Source organism: Ciconia boyciana, chromosome 3, assembly GCF_034638445.1.
Source record: "Ciconia boyciana chromosome 3, ASM3463844v1, whole genome shotgun sequence".
Lineage (NCBI taxonomy): Eukaryota > Metazoa > Chordata > Aves > Ciconiiformes > Ciconiidae > Ciconia > Ciconia boyciana.
In genome coordinates this window covers 59,806,244-59,824,683 of record NC_132936.1, presented here as the reverse complement: position 1 = coordinate 59,824,683, position 18,440 = coordinate 59,806,244, and the positions used below count along the sequence as shown (strand labels likewise).

General features: G+C 41.7%; 1 protein-coding gene across 1 annotated transcript in view; it reads right to left on the bottom strand.

Moving 5' to 3' along the window:
- The window catches only part of TPD52L1 (TPD52 like 1), a 62,538-nt gene extending 54,898 nt beyond the window's left edge, over positions 1-7,640 (bottom strand). Inside the window, exon 1 of the mRNA XM_072855783.1 lies at positions 7,508-7,640. Within this exon, the coding sequence (XP_072711884.1) occupies positions 7,508-7,526 (19 nt within the window). The 5' untranslated portion in view covers positions 7,527-7,640. The remainder of the gene's footprint in view (positions 1-7,507) is intronic.
- Between the last annotated feature and the right edge of the window lie 10,800 nt (positions 7,641-18,440).

The window sequence follows — 18,440 nt, the reverse complement described above, 5'->3', positions numbered from 1 at the left end:
AAACAAAAAGAATGGTTCTCAAAAGAGGAAGAAATAGTTTGGGCAGGATCTTGCCCCTTGGGGCCTGGGAAAGCAAATAACAACTTCACTGACCAGCAAACAAAAGTAGCCCTTTCAGCAAGAAACCACATGAAAATAAACTGCACTGCCTGCTACAAAAACATTCTGTGCAAACACTTTTTACTGGGGAAACCAACACCATATCTATAGACACTTTGTGCTAGCATGAATATGAAAAATGTTTTCAGAGTGTAATTTTATATCTCTCTCTGCCAAAAGCACCGCTAGAGCCCTAGCTGCTGTGTTACACTAAATGCTGAATCTTGAGTTTGCATTTTGAGGAATCTGTTGTTGTTAAAAGTACTTTAAATTCTATTATCTTACAAAAAAATTAAAAGTCTAATTTTGCCTTTAGAACAGCAAAACTGAAAAGTGACTGCTTTCCAGTACACATTTTAAGTACTTTCATTACTATAAAACTTTACTGACTAGGTTCTTGGTGGACAGCAAGGATAACTGCATGCTAAGGTAAAATAGTAGTGACAGCAGGACAACTTTACAAAAACCAAACTCCAGAAGACCAACCAAAAAACCCAGAAGAAAGCGTTTTTCCTGACAGCCCTCATTGCTTCAGAAAGAACTGACTACTCAAGGCGTAGTGTTACCTTCCCTTTTCTGGAAGTGACACAAGGCATTGGACCTCCTTCCGATCTTTATACTCACTACCTGCTGCTCTGAGCTCCCTGGATTCTCCTTCAGTGACTAGAAACGCAAAAATGTAAAAATTGCCCAAGAACTGGATCCCCGACTACATAGTTCCTAAGCATCTGAAAGTCCGATAGTTGAATAACAGACTAAATGAGAGAGGCTATTGTATCTGGCCACACGATACACACACATGTAACTGTGACTTTTCCTTATTTCTGTAATGCTGTATTTATAAATTTTACTGTTGTATTATTCTTTTTTGGTTGAAGCCAAATAAGCCCTGGTTTTCAGCTACAAAAATGAGATGTCTTTCAGCAACCAGCCTTACATAAGAAAACTTCATGACAGATAGTGTGGAGAGAACACCGAAACTCCTAGTATTTTATGCAACTATTTGCGGTGGGAAGTTTCTTGTCTGCTTGGGGATCCAATAGTGGATCCTTCACTTTACCATGCCATTAATATAAACACAGTATCTTTTTACTGGAATAAATGAAAAAGAATCAAAAAGTTCAAGAAATCTTGCACAGAAGTAATTAACAAGAACAGTCTTTTAGAAGCCCTTTTTATTATCCAGAGAGTTTAAGTCCTACAAGCACAGAAAAGGTAAAATGTGCCAAGCAGGAGAGGGAAAATGAAGACTCAGTATAAGACCTTTATCATCATCATAAGATAGTACTTGAGGCAGTATCACTTCACATATGTCGCGTTCTTGAATTTGTTTTACACTTTCAGATAAGAAGTTTTGAAACTTTGAAAAGAACATTTGCAGAAAAATCCCCACTGCTGACATTCTACTTCTTTTTACAAAGTGAAAGAGAGAGAGGGAATGAGAGACAGCACAAGAGAAAGAAAAGGAGGTTTAGTGCTAAAGTGTAATACAAACACTTGCTAAATGACTGTGTCTTTTACAGTTATCCACCTGCGACGCTTAACCACGCCACGGATGCAGAAGTGTAATGATGATAGCCTAATTAGCTATTATATGACTTTGATCCACGGATCTCAAAGATGGCTAAGCAGTGTCACCTTTGTCCTAGAGAATCAAACAAATCAGCTAATATGTCCAAGGTTTTGGAGAAGGTCAGTGTGACATCTGATATTAGAATCCAGATTTGTCAGTCCCCTCTCACCATTTCTCGTGCACGACAGGTTTAGAGAATGCAGCAGCCAAAATGCCCAGTTTAGAGAGCAGCCATATGACTACAGCAGACTACATTTCTAAAAATTTGTCATTGCCACTGTGCATTTCTATGAGATACAGATAAAACCAGATAAAACTAGCCTGCCCAGATCTCATATTTGTATATTACCCCAAGAGGTATTTTCTGATTAGTAAGAAAGATCTAATTTTACCCTTAAAACACTTTCTGAAACAAAGGCTGACTACAGTCTTTCTAAACCCAAATTCCAGGGTTACACTAAAACAAACTACTAAACAACATCTACATTTCTAAGAACGGCCACACAGAACATACTGCAACCCCTCTGCGATCTTCTGGCAAGCTTGTGCCACATCCTTGACCTTCAAGCAGCACATGGCCTAAGCAAAGCAGCTCAAAAGTTCCACGCATTTCTGTACTGCCCAAGTCAGCGAGGCACATCAGAACAACATCAGCAGACTCAACTTGCCACTAATGCACTTGAGAACACTGAGAGCAGACGCAGACTCAGACTACACTTGTGCTGCCTCACAGTAGGACTCATACCAGCAGTCCTGTGAAAATCAGAAGATACAGGAGAAAAAATAGAGCAAGAATTTAAAAACACGTTTTAGGGTTTGATGTGTTTGGTTTTGTGTGTTTTTATATCTTCGTGGTTGTAAAACTGGCAAAATTACAACGCCTCATAAGACTGTCCCTAGATTTTAGAGGAGGATTCTCTTTTATATCTCTTCTCCAAATCCCACCGTATTCTATTCTCAGTTCTCATGTGTACCATGAAACCACTCCAATTTTCTCAGCCTCAGCAAACTGAATTTTGTCCTGTGACAAGCGTCATAAAGCTGAAAGCGGTACAGGTTCAAAAGGGTAAAACAGAAGCACTTCATTTGATTTCAGACATTTATTTGCTTAAAATCTGATATACCCGATAACTCATTCCAGGCATATATGTTCCCTCCTTTTAGTATAAAAAGGATGAAAGAGCAATTATCTCGAGCTCTGGGCACTCTTGTTAGATATTTAAGAATCCTATTATAAATTACAACCCTACCATTTTCACTTGACCTCATCTTCCTGTGATCTTATTAACATGGCAGCTGAGACTTCCATCATGCAGTCAAATATGCAGGTTATCACCTGCTGGTTCAATTACCCCAATACACTCCTGACCCTTTGCGAAGTCCTCTCTCCTGCTTTCCACAGCAGGGCAACGGTGAGCTCCAGAGGACAGTAAGGAGACAGCACAAACCCCTGGTTAACAAGAGTGAATTCTGAAGCCTCAGAAGCATGTACGGCCAGGCACTTCCCCTGCAAAGATAGGTGGGGAACGTAAATGCACTTCTCACAGTGGAAGGAACTAGCAGCTGCTGCTAAGCAAGAAAACTAAGGTTTCCCTTTCCTCATCCTTCCCATTTTCTCACATGGATCAACACTGACCAACCTGTGTGCTGATGGACCCAAGCAGAGGGATTTTCTTCTCACAGAACGATTACACTAAATCAGCCCCAAGCCACTAGTTTTACTCTGCCCTTAGGGGAAAAGTGAACATGGAACAAAACAGTCAGTGCTCCTTGGTAAAGCCACCAACCCCAAACACAAGGCTACGGAAGATGCTGCCCTCTCCAGCAAGACTGTGCTTTGGTGCGACTTCTAAGGATTTTCTTCTGATCATAAGCTCCAGCCAAATGGGACATACCCAGGTGCCGCCTCTCCGCTCTGTAACCTCTCATCAGATGCAACTGACCTGAGGACCACAAATGAAGCACGTCAGCCGCACGCAGCAGAGAAAGCAGTGCCGTGCTGCAGGCCTGGGAGACACAGGCCTCAAGGAGGAGAAGGAGTCTAGCATCTGAACTAACTACGGCTCTCACCACAATACTTTACAGGTGTATGCATAGCCACAGCAAGCTATTATGGCTACAATGCACAACTAGCAGAGGATGCAGAACACCTGTAAGAATTGCTAGGACAGGAAGATGCTTCAAAAACCCTTTCAGCGGCTAGAAGTGCAAGAAGCTGGCTGAGCTACCTGTGTCGGTAAGAGGGTGAAGAGCAGAAAGGACCAAAGCTTTATCAGCGTAAGACTCGAGACCAGACACGGCAGAGAAAGGAGGAGGTACGATTATAGCTGGATACAAGAAAAAAGGGAGAAGTATTGCTAAAGGAGAGAGATGTGTTAAGAGCAAAGCTCCAGTGTTAAAAGTCATATGGGATTCTCAGATGAGAGACAAAGACATCCATGGCATTGTCATTGTTAGAGGACGTTCACAGTTTTAAACTAGAAAGCAGGACTATGCAGGCTAGTCAGTTAATCTGGACCTGGAGCAGAATGAGTATCATGAGAGGCAAATACACAGTTCTGATCTTCCTGTCTTTCAGAGAGAAACATTGTTCTTCAGACTTCCAAACCTTTCACTTTAAAAATGACTGACAGACATAGGAAGGAAAACAAAGATGCTCTCGTGGAATTTTTAGCACCTTGCATAAGTATAGCTGGTGTGTTCCTGGGATCAGCTAGCTCTGGGACCATTAAGAGGAAAAAGTGATCAAAGATAAAAGCACCCAGAGGCTTGAAGGCACAATTTATGTGAAGTAGAATTTGATTTTTATTACACATATGAATTTGTTTACATTGAACTTACAGTTATTTCTTTAGAAAATATTTTGACATTAATTACTATTATTTTCTGCCTGGTAGACTGTCTCATCTAGTTAGCATGAATGCTGCAAGACATAGCCAATACACTTAAGTATAATAGTAATTCCGTTTCAGTCCATGAAATCTCTCTACTGCTTTAAGATCAGTATCAGAGCATTTAACTTCCACAGTCTTTGGGGCATGGACAGATGTTATGTTGTGCCTTGAACCACACAGAAACTCCTGATGTTAGCTGTGACCTCTATGCAGCACCTTGGTACAGTTACACGTAATAATACTTTTTTCTGTCAACAGTTGCATTAAGATTCATAAAGTTGATTCATGCTGCTATGTAAAAATGCTGACAAAAATTATTTTTGTGCTCTGAAGAAATCTACATTTTATACTTGCATGTGTGTATTTCTTGAACACAAAATTGATCTACCCAAGCATAGCCTCGCTTCAGGACAATTTAAAATGGCACAAACAACACAATTATGTAGAAAAGTCCTTTTGAAGAAAAGTGTTAAATATGAGAAATTCGACAGTGCTTTCAAATTTATAGCTTTTACTTTGTCTTTTCAATTGGAATGCAATCCCCCAGCAGAGCACACGGGAACAAATCATTCAGGATTCATTTCTCTGTGGGCATCTAAAGGTTCCCTAGAAGCAATTCATAAACTCATTAAAATGTATATACATTTCTCCTGCTGCTTAAGCAGATACTTGAAGTGGGTTTTTTTCCAAATTGCTACTGTTTTGTTAGTAACCTCCTATAACTATGTTCTGCAAATTGCATAGTAGGATTGAAAAATTCAGATTTCTGGCCAGTGCTTAGATATACTTAATTGAATTCAACTGCATTAGACACATAGAGGTTAAACTCTTTTTGCCAGCAAGGCTCCATAACTGCAGTAGCATGCACTGAATTAAGTCTAGAAGGAAAGAGGGACATTTTGGAACAAAGGTTTGCTGGCATGCAAATACCTATCACAAAAATCTTAGCTTGTACTGTTAGTGTATCAAAGAAAGATATTTTTGAAGTAATGGGAGACTGTTCTGAGAAACAGTAGAAATAAAACACACAGGTGAGAAACAGAAGAAAAAAGTGACTTAAGAATTGAGTATAGCCTTGAAAAGTACCATATTTGTCTTTCTGCCAACTAAGTTTAAGATTACAAAAAAAAAAAAGCTCCTGCATTGCATGTAGAAAAATGAAGGGCTAAGAATCCCTAATTATATAAAATTAAGCAATACAAAATGCTTTTATATTGTCTCACTAGCCAACAGATATTCATCCAGAAGAATTTATTAAAGACCTGTGGCAGTAACAGAGCTGCTGACCAAAACATACATTAGCAAAACACACTTATTTGCTTGAATTTTTAACATGTACTAAGAACATATTTACTCATCTTACTAGTCAGGGAAGGTTAAAAATTCACATGCACATATACCACTATGTGGCTAATTAGAATCAGATACTGTTTTCCATCAGTTCTACAAAACAAGAAATGACCAAATCCTTTACCATATGAAGTTCCTGTTTAAAGAACAGGACCTCCCACTGTAGTATTTGTACAGACGTATTCAGAAAGTTAGTTTAAATTACAGTCTGATGCTATAACCTTAATACTGACTTTTAAGAACCCTGGGAAGAGAGCCACAGATCTATTTATTTTGCCAATCAGCTTCAGCCATGTATCCATTAGGATAGCACATACCCAACACTTTTGCCGGAAAGGCTTTCTCCTTCACAAGCATAACGAACTAAAATTTCCCACTGTATTCCTTTATGTACAACCATATTTGCAATCAAGATTTGCCTCTTTTATGTGTATTTGTTTAAGACAGTTTTTAACTATTCTGGAAGGCTATTTTGTCAGTTAATTTCAATGAGCGTATGTCTCCCCCTTACTTCATCTCCTTATTTTATAGATGGTTTCTAATAAGAGGAAGTTTAGGAACCATAAGATAGTTTCTAAACATTCTGCTTTTGCAGAAATATTTGTACCACCTGCTTAGCACTGCTGGCTTACGGACATGTGTGGCGAAGTCATAAGGTTCTTCAGAAAATATAAGCAAGACCATAAAGGTGAGCAAGATCTGTGTATGCTAAACACCTTAGGTTGACCCAAACATCATCTAAACCTTGCATGAAAAGCTGCTTCTGTTCTTTGGAGGCCAATTAACTTTACCCAGAGAGCGAGATGAATAGCTGACTTAATCATAACTGTTGCAATAGAAAACGTTCGCTTTAAATTAATGAAAGCCGTGTTTGCAAAACTGCAGGAATGCTTTAGCGCATCCAGTTTTAAGCCGATCTCAGCGGAGAGCGCTGCTGGGAGTGCAGCCGTCGGGCCCCAGGCAGAGGGGGCCGTGGCGGCACGGGCTCGCACCGTCCTGTCCCGCCCTCCCCCGAGCCAGCGTTTGACCGGGTGATTTCCCGCGGCGCTCGGCCGCGCGTCTGTCGGGCAGCCAGGCAGGACGCTGCACACAAAACTCCTTCGAACAACCTACGAGAACCCCACACCCTTTAAATTAAATTACCGAGATTAATTTAACGCAAAGTTGTAGTCCAGCTGCTTGACCGTGAAACGTTTAAAACCAGCCGAAGGAGAAAACGGACGCCACCATCCTGACGGCGTAGTAAAATAAGGCAAGCCGAAAGGAGCCCGGGTGGGGACGGAGGGCAGGGCGCTCGGCGAGGACGCCCTGGCGCTCCGCCGGCCGGGCCACGCCGCGCTCCGCGGCGGAGCCCGCGGCCGCCACCAGCGGGGTGCCGGGGAGCCTCCCACGCGTCCCTCAAACCCCGCGCCTCTCGCCGGCCCCCCGGAGAGCCGGGCGGCGCCCCGGGCTGCGGCTCGTCCTCAGGCTCCCGCCGCCGCGGGGCACCTCCACCGCTGTCCCCGCGCGGGCTCGGCCCTTCCCGGGGGGAGCGGCGGAAGGGACGGGGCGCCCGCGCCGCCCGGGCGGGCTCTGTCCCGACGAGACTCACCCTGTGCCTGCGGCTCCATGGCGCGGGGGGCTCCGCCGTCCGCCGCCGCCCCGCGCGGACCCGCGGCTCTTGCGGCGCTGACAGCCGGCGCCAGCCTCCCGCTGCCGCTGCCGCTGCCGGGCCGCTCCCCTCCCCCGCGCCGCGGGAGCCGGGCGGGGCGGGCGGCGCCACCTGCCGGCCAGGCGCGGGCAGCGCCGGCGCCGCTCACCTGGGGCCGCCCCCGCCCCGGCCCCCTCGCCTCAGCGGCGGGCCGGCCCTGGTGAGGGACGGGCGGTGGGACCCCGGCGGTGATGACCCCTGTGTGGGGGGGATGACCGCGAAGAAGAGCCCTTCGGGGGCAGAGACCCGCCCGACCTGCTGCGCTTTCGCCCTCGGGGAGACAGGCCTCTCCCTGCGGCCTCCGAGCGGCGGGCCGAGAGCCATCCTCGTAGTGCCTGCAAGCCCCGTTGGGTAAGGTCGCATCTGCTGTGGCTGCCATGCCTGCCAGGGAGGTGTGAGAAGGGGAGCTCCTCTTCAGTGCCCTTCCCCTGCCCGACCGCCGGCTGTACGGTCTCCTGCTTCTTTTAATGTGAAAATCTAATCGTAAATATTGGACTCAGAGGCTAGAGTACACGCAAAGCTTCCGGCTAACGGGAAAAGTAGCAAAGGTAGGAGATGTTACCTCCCCACAGAAGACCCCGGCGTCCCAAGGACAAACCTTGCCTCGACGACCCTCTCGCACAGCCTGGTGGTGCCTCGGACCCCTGCCTGGGCCGACCCCTCAGCTCTGAAGCTGGCCCTGGCCAGCACCCAGCTTCCTCGGCTGCACGGTTGTTCTTCGCCATCCTCCCTGTGCTGCGCCTCAGGCCATGGCTGTCCCCTGCCGAGGGATGGCACCCGGGGCTTCTCCCCAGGGGAAGCAGGCGGCAGCAAGGTCCCTGCCTGAGCAAACAGGCGTACCTGGTGTAACAGCGGCACGGTGAAGCAATCGGGTGCCTGAAGTGAACGAGTATTTGGTTTACTTGAGTACCTGTGGGTTTCAAGTAGTACCTCCTATGATAGAAGCATGGGAATACATTCAAAGGAATACAGCACCTATGCTGTCGTGTGTATTTACCAGTTTAGGTAAAAACTGATTTTTTTCCAGTACATAGATCTGTATCCTACTATTCGCTGGAAGCCAGGGTCACAATACGTAGTTCACAGTGCAGTGCAGATTTAGTCTAGGTTTTGCTCATACCAGCATAACTTCCATGCTTCGTTACCAGTCCATGTTAACTTCACTTTTGGAAGGATCCAGAATACTTGTTTTTAGCAATGCTGCATTCACCATGGCTGATTATCCATATATTTGTCAGTCAGACACCATATCTAATTTGTGTATATGATACTACTGAATGCCTTCCAGGACACACTGAGGACACATAGCTTCTCAAGGCCTGTAATATTAAAAATAACAAAGCAAGAGAGTAAAGGCAGATGAAGGAAGTCTTGGACTTTTGTTTGTGAAGCTATACAAACAGGTAATACTTTAGCTGAAGAAAAACAAATCCAAAAGAAAATGATTATGCAGTGAGGTTGAAGAAAAAGAACATTTATAAGTAGAAAGTAAGTTCTTTTCCTTAAAATATTGTAGAACATAGCAAAGTGTCAAATTTACTTATTTCTCAACTTTGCTTTTCTAACAAATTAGAAAACTAAGGCCAAGACAGCCTTAATTTTTATACATCTAATCATGTTTTGCTTTAATGTACACACGCTAGTGGTTTTGAATTTGAATGATTGTAAAACATGAATTATGATCATTTTTTCTAGGCAAGCCTCTCTTCATTGTGATTTGACATCTCCTTAGGCTGGAATTTACCACTTACAAAAGCAGAACAGAGGTTGTCAGAAGAATGAATTCCTGTACTCATTTCATTTCAAATAAAGAGACATCCTACCGTGACAAGATTTGAGCTCAGAAATGCCATCAACTTCTACATGAAAAACCCCAAACCCAACTCCAGCCACAAATGCATGAAACAGCTGAGAAATTTCTCTCAGCATGTGAAACTATCAGTATAATTAGAACGTGTACTTTTCTGTAAATATAGGCAGAGGTTTTTAAAGCAGCCTAAGCAGTTTCTATGAAGCATAATGAAAACTGAGTACCCAATTTACTTACAGGGCTATAACAATATTAACAACACTGTTTATGTAGAAGCATAATTAAAAATCTTACAGGGGCATATGCTGTTCAACTTACTGAACAATAGAAAATTTTACTAAATTTTTAGATGTTGTATTTGATTTATTCTTTATATTCATATATATTACTTACTTTTCCACACCGGAAATGCATTATTCTGTAAAGAAAATCCAATCAGTGTTTTACCTAACAAGTATTGGCAATCAACAAATCTAGTTCTACATTCAAAAGATCCATAAATGTCTTTAAGGAAACAAACCTATAATCTTTATGAGATCCCTAGTAACATGTTCATTTCATGGCATGTTACAGAGGAAAAGAAATCAGTCATTTACAAGTTAATATTCTCCTGTAACATACAGTTAGGAAATCAGCATTTTAAAGGTAAACCTGATTATAAAATTAATATCCCATTGAAATTATGTCATTTAATTGTAAAGTAACTGATTCATTTTCTACCTACAGTACAGTAGGACCTATTTTCATATTCTTCCGCATATACCACTGATTGGTAAGATTCCTCATCGAATTTGCCTTGGGAGAGATTTTGTTCCACTTTTCTGTCTGAAGAGATTGACATAATTCAGACTTTGTTTTCTGTCTTGAAAGGTCTTGATCAAGTTGTAGCAGCTTGGTTGTTGCCTGAGAAAGGTCATTGTCTCTCCCATCATGCTGGAATTAAAGACAGTTGGGTTTTGTCTGTTTTTTTAAGAGGTCAGATAGAATAAAACAAAGGCCAATTTATGCAATTTTTGAAATACTTATGTGTTACTGTACACTTCAGATTACACCATTTTCACAATACAACAGTAAAAGGCATCAAATACATTTATTATGTTTATGGCATTACACTGACTGGTTTTTGTCCTCCAACACAAAAGTGACACCATTCAATCTAGTGTCAGACTTCAGTGGATCTCTCTGTGCTTGTAGGGAGTAACTACACGCATTTTGCAGATGGAGATTAAGGCAGGATTCTGCATGATGCTGAATGTCCTAAACTCTTATTAAATTTACATGGAAAATAATGAGGAAAAACTGTACTGAATAATTCACATAAGTGCAAACAGTCTAAGAACTGTGAAATACCAGGGCAAATTGTTGGTCCTTCAGGCTGATTGATTGTTTAGTAGGATAAACTGCAGCATATGCATACATGCATTGTGTAAGTAAAATGGCAGGCCTCAGTGAGCACAGCGTTCTAGTTGTAATAAAAAGTTAGATCCCCCAGCAATGGGCAGGTTAAAACTTTCTAGTAATACGCCATGGATGGAAAGGCCAAGGATATGCTGTGTTTCTTTTGTTTCATTAAAAGGTTGGAAAACCACACTGACTTGTGTTCAGACCAGACATTACAATTTATTTCCTTCCATTCAGAAGTCCTTGAGTTCTTTGCTAAATGTTCTATGCTAAATGTTCAATTCTTGGCATATTGTGGGTTCCAATTTCTGAATGAAATATTGAAAATGAAAATAGAATATGCTCAATATTATTTCAGAGTTTTTTCCTTAGCCTTTAGTAAGTTTGTTTGAATTTCATCTCTTTTTCTATGTATACTTAATGTTCAGGGCAATCTTGCAATTTAAAACTACAAAGTATGAAATGCCAGTGTTACTACAGCATACAACAGTGAGAAGATGTTACTTGCATTGTAAGTTTTATAGACAGGGACTTCAGTTTAGTCTGCAGTTTCACACAGTGGGGTTCTGGCTCTATGGGTCAAAAGGTACTAGAACGATACAAAACAATATAAAAAATAACACTAAGCTAAATTATACAATTATTTTATTAGAGAACAATGTAACACTCACTAGATCTTACCTCTTAACAGTAAGCAATACTTTTAACTCCATTTTCCACCAGCGCTTGAGTAAGAGGAAATGTGTGACTCTCTGCCTAAAGCATCCCAAAAACTCATGAAGAAAGTCTGTAGAGGGAATATGTGAAGTACGGGAATTTCACCCACTTCAAAGAAAGTTGATTTTGTTGCATTTATTGAAAGTTGCATGTCTTTTCTTCTAAGGCTCCCTACTCTTATCACATAGGTTAGATAAAGGAAAAGGCATTACCTTGTTTTGTAAATTAGATATAAGATCCATCAACAAAGCTTTAACACTCTTTGCAGTTCAATATTATCCGTGTCCCCATTGTCCAACATAGCTTTCAGTTCATCTGTTCACTGCACTTTGTTGCAACATTGAAGTCATTTGCTTCCTTTCTCCAAAATATCAACTTGTTATTGTACAAGAGAGAAAGTAACAGATTTATCTCCATCATTTACCATCTACTACATACATACATATCTCCATACAAGCTCCTTTAATACCTTCCAATTCTGTATTGAAATTGATAAATGTTGATATGAGGAAAGACATTAACTGCCAGGTGAGCTTTGGGGACACCGGGATGTTGCCATCGGTGATGTCTATATCGGCACTAGGATGTCCAATATCAGAAATGCTTGGAAGCACAGAATGTTCCTAGGTCTTTCTGTCTCCCTCCTGCACAGGGGTCTCAGATGTAGTCTGAAGGCTGTAAAAGATTTTTTTCTGTCATGGTTCTGAAGATATGTGAACCCAAGACAGCTGCACTGGGTCAGATGAAAGATCCACTTAGTACAGTATTTATTTAAAACCGTGCTTTTTCCCTTACACTTCCCAGCCTCCAACCATTTCTAATTCAGGGATGAGAATCTCAGTGCATTTCTCTTCCATGAACATCTTTGGCCTCCACAGACCCACAAATTCTAGAGCCCTCTAAGGGACATCCTTTGGCAGGGAGCTCCGCAGATTAATAACCTGGTACTTGAGGTCCTCATTTCTTTTGAAGCTGGTTACCACTACTTTCACTTGAACTGAAAAGTCCAATATATTTTTACTGACCATGGAAAAGAAAGACTCTGACTGATATTCTTCAATACATAGGAGCAGAAGACCACTATGAACCTGATTTAATTGAAAGACCTTCATAGGGATCTAATTGGACTTAACCGCCCCTAAAACCGCTCCTGTTAGAAAAGAATCAGACTTCTCATCTTTGGAAAAACAGTGACAGTGGTTTTGGAAAGTCAGGTTAGTCTCAAATAACCTTTTCCATAATTTCTTGGAAGTTCTGCTGCAAAACCTCTTGATATCTCTTGGTTTCATGCTGAACATAATCTTCATGACCCGTCACTGGGAGGAGCTGACTAATGCTGGAAGAGTGAGCTGAGTAATTGCCTTCTTTGAGTGCCCTTTCCTGAAATGCATTATGAAGCACAACTGCATTAAAAGAAATGAAAACACAATTAGAGAGGGTCAGCATCTTCCACTTACAGCTGTAAGAAAACATATTTCACAGTCCCACAGGCTGTTCAAAGCAGCAACGGGACTGAGCTTATGTAAATATCTGTTTGGTGTGAACCTTCTTACAGAAAAATACCAGAAGAAATATAACTAATCAGAATGTGCTTCATGTATGAATGTCATTTAAAATTGCTAAGTACAGATGAACAACTAGCTGCCTTAAACACACTTTAGTTACTCTATCACTAAAAAAATGAAGATAAAATTCAGAGCCAAAAAAAAAGTAAGGAACTTAGCCAAAGAAAGTCAGTCAGTTATCTTTTCTCCCATACTTTTAAATTCTTATAATTTGCTTGTTGCAAATGTCCAAAGGCACTAAAGTAACCTGCCTTTAAAAACACATGCCAATTTAAAAGAAAAATAGCCATTTTTTAATCTAGTAGATAGAAATATTTGGTTCTGCAGATGCTACCTACTCAGTTATCTTAAAATTATTTTTGTAATAAAACTTTACTCTTGGTATATTCTTAGGCTGTGCCTTTGGTTATACATTTCTCTTTTCAACACAGTTCTAGTTTAATAGTTTATATAACTGGTAAATCTTCAAAAGATTGGATATTCATAAGGTATTACTGAAATCTTAAATAGCTGAGTACAGGTCTTTTCTACATGTTTAACAATGGCAGGTATCAAATATAAAATGAAAACATTTTCCATTTGGGGGGCAGAAAACGAAGAAGAGGAAACGGTAACTGTGGTTCTTTGGGATACTGTGGGTGTCACATGCTGGAGGGACACATGCTTTTGTCAGAGGAGCCTGAAATCTTCGGAAGAGGCAGACTTTTGGGGCTGCACGCACGCAGTGTAAATTCATGTGCAACACCGGTGAGGGGAATAACGTCATCCTTCCATTTCTCTGCTAACTTGTGGTCTCAAATTAAGAATGACTTTCAAATAGACTTGCTGGAGAATGAATTGCAGGATCTCTACACACTTAAAGTCTTTCTTCAGTTTATATTTGTCTAGCCAGTCCTTCAATTCAGTTGTTTAACTATATATTTATATCAAGAAATGTTTCCTTCGTCCAATATATGGAGCTATTGGAACTGCAGGAACAGTAAGTAACATTTCACTTCAGCCTGCTTTAGATGACAGACCCAACAGGGCTTTTTCATATGGAACATGGGACTGTGAAGGCTTAGTTGCCGCTTACCACCAAGGCATACTGCTCACTGTAAAGAGAATGAGTCTGTGACAAAATAGATAAGGCTGGAAATGTGGAGAGTTAAAATCCACAGTTCGACAGAGCTGTGGTACAGGGTGGCCAAAGAGAAAACTATTTTAGAAAAATGGGGATTAATTTAAAGAAAAGTATTTCAAGAGGGTAGGGGGAGGAGGTTATGAAATTAGTTTTAGTGAGCTAGATTAGGCAAGGTTTTGAAAATAGCTAGCTCATTGCCATGGAGGTTAGAGGAAATTAAGGGACAATTGTAACTGTTCTACTCTTTGTGTTTTCAATTCTGTCTGTATTTACATGCCCCAAATGACCCTGAGTGCATGTGCAGCCCAGCCATTGTGGCTCTGCAAATATTCCCATCTGCTTAACAAAAAAATAAATAACTTCCCCAAACTTGGGGGTCTTCCCCCACTCTACTGTCAGATGATTTCGCATTCCACCTCAGGATCTCAAAATGAAATATATTTACACTGTCTCTTTTGAAAGAAATGTTCACTTTAGAAATGGGAAAATGCAGTTCAGGGAGACCAAGTAACTTCATCATGGTCAAAGTGAAAGGCTGCACAGAGCAAGCTCTTCACACTAATCACTGGTAAAACCTTGTTACTTTCAGGGATGGGTAGGTGTCATGGGCAAAACAGTCTCAACTCAGGGAATTTCAGTTAATTTAATATATTGCCAATTAACATAAACTTTTAATTACTGATTTGGTATTGAGAAAAAAAAGTGCCCATCAAGATAACTAGGCAAACACTTAGGGAAACACATTTCCTCCTCTTTCCCCAGACTCAACTTCAGTCCAACACCACACATCACACTCAGTCCCCTTGGTGAGGCAACGAGTGGTGCAGGAGGTTGGGGTCAGTGCATAATGGTTTCTTTTTGCTACTCCTTGCTTCTTAGTCTCTTCCTCCAATTCTCCTTGCTTCTTACTTGTTTCCTCTACTCCAGCGTGCATTCTTCCAGGGGCTGCAGTCCCTTGGGGGTGTCCCCACTCTGGTGTGAGTTACCCACAGCTGCAGTCCCTCAGGGGAGTCCCTGCCCTGGCATAGGTCACCTGTGGTCGCAGGGGGTGTCCCTTGGGGGTGTCCTTGCCCCAGCATGGGCTACCCACGGCTGCAGTCCCTCAGAGCCATATCTCCTCCAGCAAAGAGCGTCTCCCCCCCAAGAGTGCATCTCCAGTGGTGTCTCCAACAATGCTCCCTTCCACAAGTCCTCTCCTGTGCCTCCTACCCCTAATGACTACTACCCTTTCTTATATACCTTTGAGCAGAGGCACCATATGCTTCTCTGACTGATATTCTGGCATGTGGTGGGGTTGTTTACGTCAGTGCCAACCCACCACAGTAACTAGGTACTAATTCATAGAATCATACAACAATAGGACAGCCCAGGTCGGAGGGGACCTCAGAAGATCATCTTGTCCAACCTTTCATGGGAAAGGGAGCCTAGACTAGATTATCTAGCACCCTATCCAATCGCATCTTGAAAACCTTCAGTGATGGGGACGCTTACCATGTTCCTGGGGAGGTTGTTCCAGTGATTAATTGCTCTCACTGTAAAAAAATTCTTTCTTATATCAAGATGAAACCTCTCCCAAAACCTCTCTCCTCCTCCTTCCTCAGTAAACAAGGAAATCATGTGTAGCAGAAGACAGAGCTGGGGCTGAGGACATAGTGGAAGTAAAAAGCACTACCTTAATTTTCTCACGTTGGTGTGTCTGCTTTGGGACAATACTTTCCTTTACACGTGTTCCTGATTCATAAGATTCTATTAAGAGATTGCAGTTCTGCAAAACGGGATTTTCTTATTGGTCTAGCTGTGACGGGTGCACTCGACCCCTTAACCAAACTAACAGTAGGAGGCAAAAGCCTGAGCCGTAGCCGGGCCAAGAACTCCTCTAGTTTCAATCTGTTCTCTGAAAACCCACAAAGAGCAGAGTGACACAGTGAGCACTGATGCGTATGAGCTTGAAACACCAATCATGCGATTAATGCATGAATAGCAAGTGGTTTTTCCAAGACTCATTTATCAAGGAACAAAGCAAGTTGTGGGTACAAGGAGTCTCATGCCTACCTTGCCATTGCATGTGATTTGACTACGAGCCAACCACTTTGTTCCATAAATATGACAACCTAAGTGAGCCTTCTATGAGCTCTCCCTGCGTGGCTGCATGGCAGTGATCTCCCCTTGAGCTGGGACGCCTCTCAAGGTTGCTCCTCAAGGCAGAGACCTTTTACCAATGGCAGATCTTTGGATAAGTCCAGTTTGAGCTCTCCCTGAATTGCAGCTGGACTGCACGCGAGGTGACTCTTCCCTTGAGCAGGGACGCCTCTCAAGGTTTGAGATTCCTTACCTGAGACTAAGAGATCCTTCCTTGCCCAAGGCGGAGAGATCCCTTACTTGTGACAGATCCTCGGTAAGTGACTGATAGCATGCTGAATTAATATTAATGAAACATTACTAATCCATGTAGCTACTCAATATTAATTATTATAAACTTTGTATGGATAATTCCATTAGACATAAACCATTGTCCAAGTCTGAGACTAAGATTGGACCTAGCCGCACCTAGGCTCCATAAGGAGTTTAGAAAGCAAGGGGGTCCACTCTGAACCTCATGACTCAATGGGAGGGTCTTCCTTATCCTTTGCGTCTCTGGTCTCTGTGTGAATCATTCTAACTCAATTCTAACTCAATTTTCCTTTCTACGTTTCTTCCATGCAGTAATTAATAAGGTGAACCTTGCCATCAAACTTATTGAGCCTTGGAAAACCCCCACTAAACTTTGTTAAATTCAATCAAATTCATTGAACTCTGTCAAATTATTATTTTACCTCAATAAAACATATTGCTGCTGGGATGCATTCCACTCATTCGTGGCACTAGCAGATGTTCTTAAGGTTTCTTCCAGGCTGTAAGGATGCATGAGATGTACTAGGAACATGCAAAAGCATATGGAATGCATTCTATGTATTTATTTTACTTTCGTGTGAGCCATAGTACCTGGAACTGGATGTCATGCCAGGCCTGCAGCGGAAGACGACAATTCTAACCAATAAAAAGGCCTGAAGAGGTTGCTCTTTACTGATTTAATCTGACTTTGAAATCTTACATTTCCACCTTTATAAGCAGATTTTCATGATTGTTCTAATGGTTCTGAAACTACTTTCCAAATTATCTTAATGGTCTGATGATTAAGTATTTGTGTAGTTTCGGGTTTTTTCTGTTTTTTTTCCTACCATGAGGTGTTTTTCCTCCAGCTGTAACTAACAGAATGTAAGAATGAAGATACAAACCTTGCGTGTTTTTTGAAGTTAAGTTTCAATGCTTAGCATTGTATGAAACATGCTCTGTGATGGAATCATGTGCAGAAAATTATTTTTTCTTATTAATATGAATTAAAAATGTCTGCCTGATTCTTCCACAGCTCAGTGTTCCTTCAAACATCCTGACTTCCTCATAACAGGGATCCATGGAACTGAACTTCATTATCAGCTATCTGGCATTGATCACTGTGCTCCTAATCTCAGGAGAAACTTAGCAGCTGCTCCCAACTGTAAATGCTGCATAGAGAATCTGGACCAAGATCTTTCCCTGATGCCAACTGACATCTCTATTATAACAAATAAAGTTCTGATTAGCCACTGAGGTAGTCTTTGATAAATATATAACATGACAGTCAGTGACAGAGTAATATGACAACTCACAGAGAGCAGTTAGATTATTTAGAAGTGAAATAAATACTTTTTCCCACTACTGAACAGATTTCTGACTGTCCTATCAATGGAAAGTGTCTCTTCCCCTCCCTCTCAAACTTTTTCCCAGTTTGTCTGGGATGAAAAGGGATAATGTAAGGTGAACAAAGGAGGCTGAGCAAGTGAGAAGGCACACCAGACTGTTCACCAGAATCCAATAAAACAGAGAGAGAGAATATGAAGTTTGGCTCAGACTAGAAATTACAGATTAAGTGATTGCATAGAAGTAAGTGAATTGTAATCTTCATTTGTAATTTTGGGCCAGGAAACTGGGAAGTTTATCATAATATATTGCTGAAATACTGAGGGGCAACACCAGAAGCGTGGGAGAGTTTTGGGAATAAAACCTACGACTCAGAAAAGCTAACTAACTGTCATTTTTGCCAGCAGGTACCAAAGTGCCTACAATTAATTAGAAAAGAGAAGCTCAGGAATCTTCTAGGGCTGTGGAAAATTGTATTTAAAATGTTTATACTGATATGAA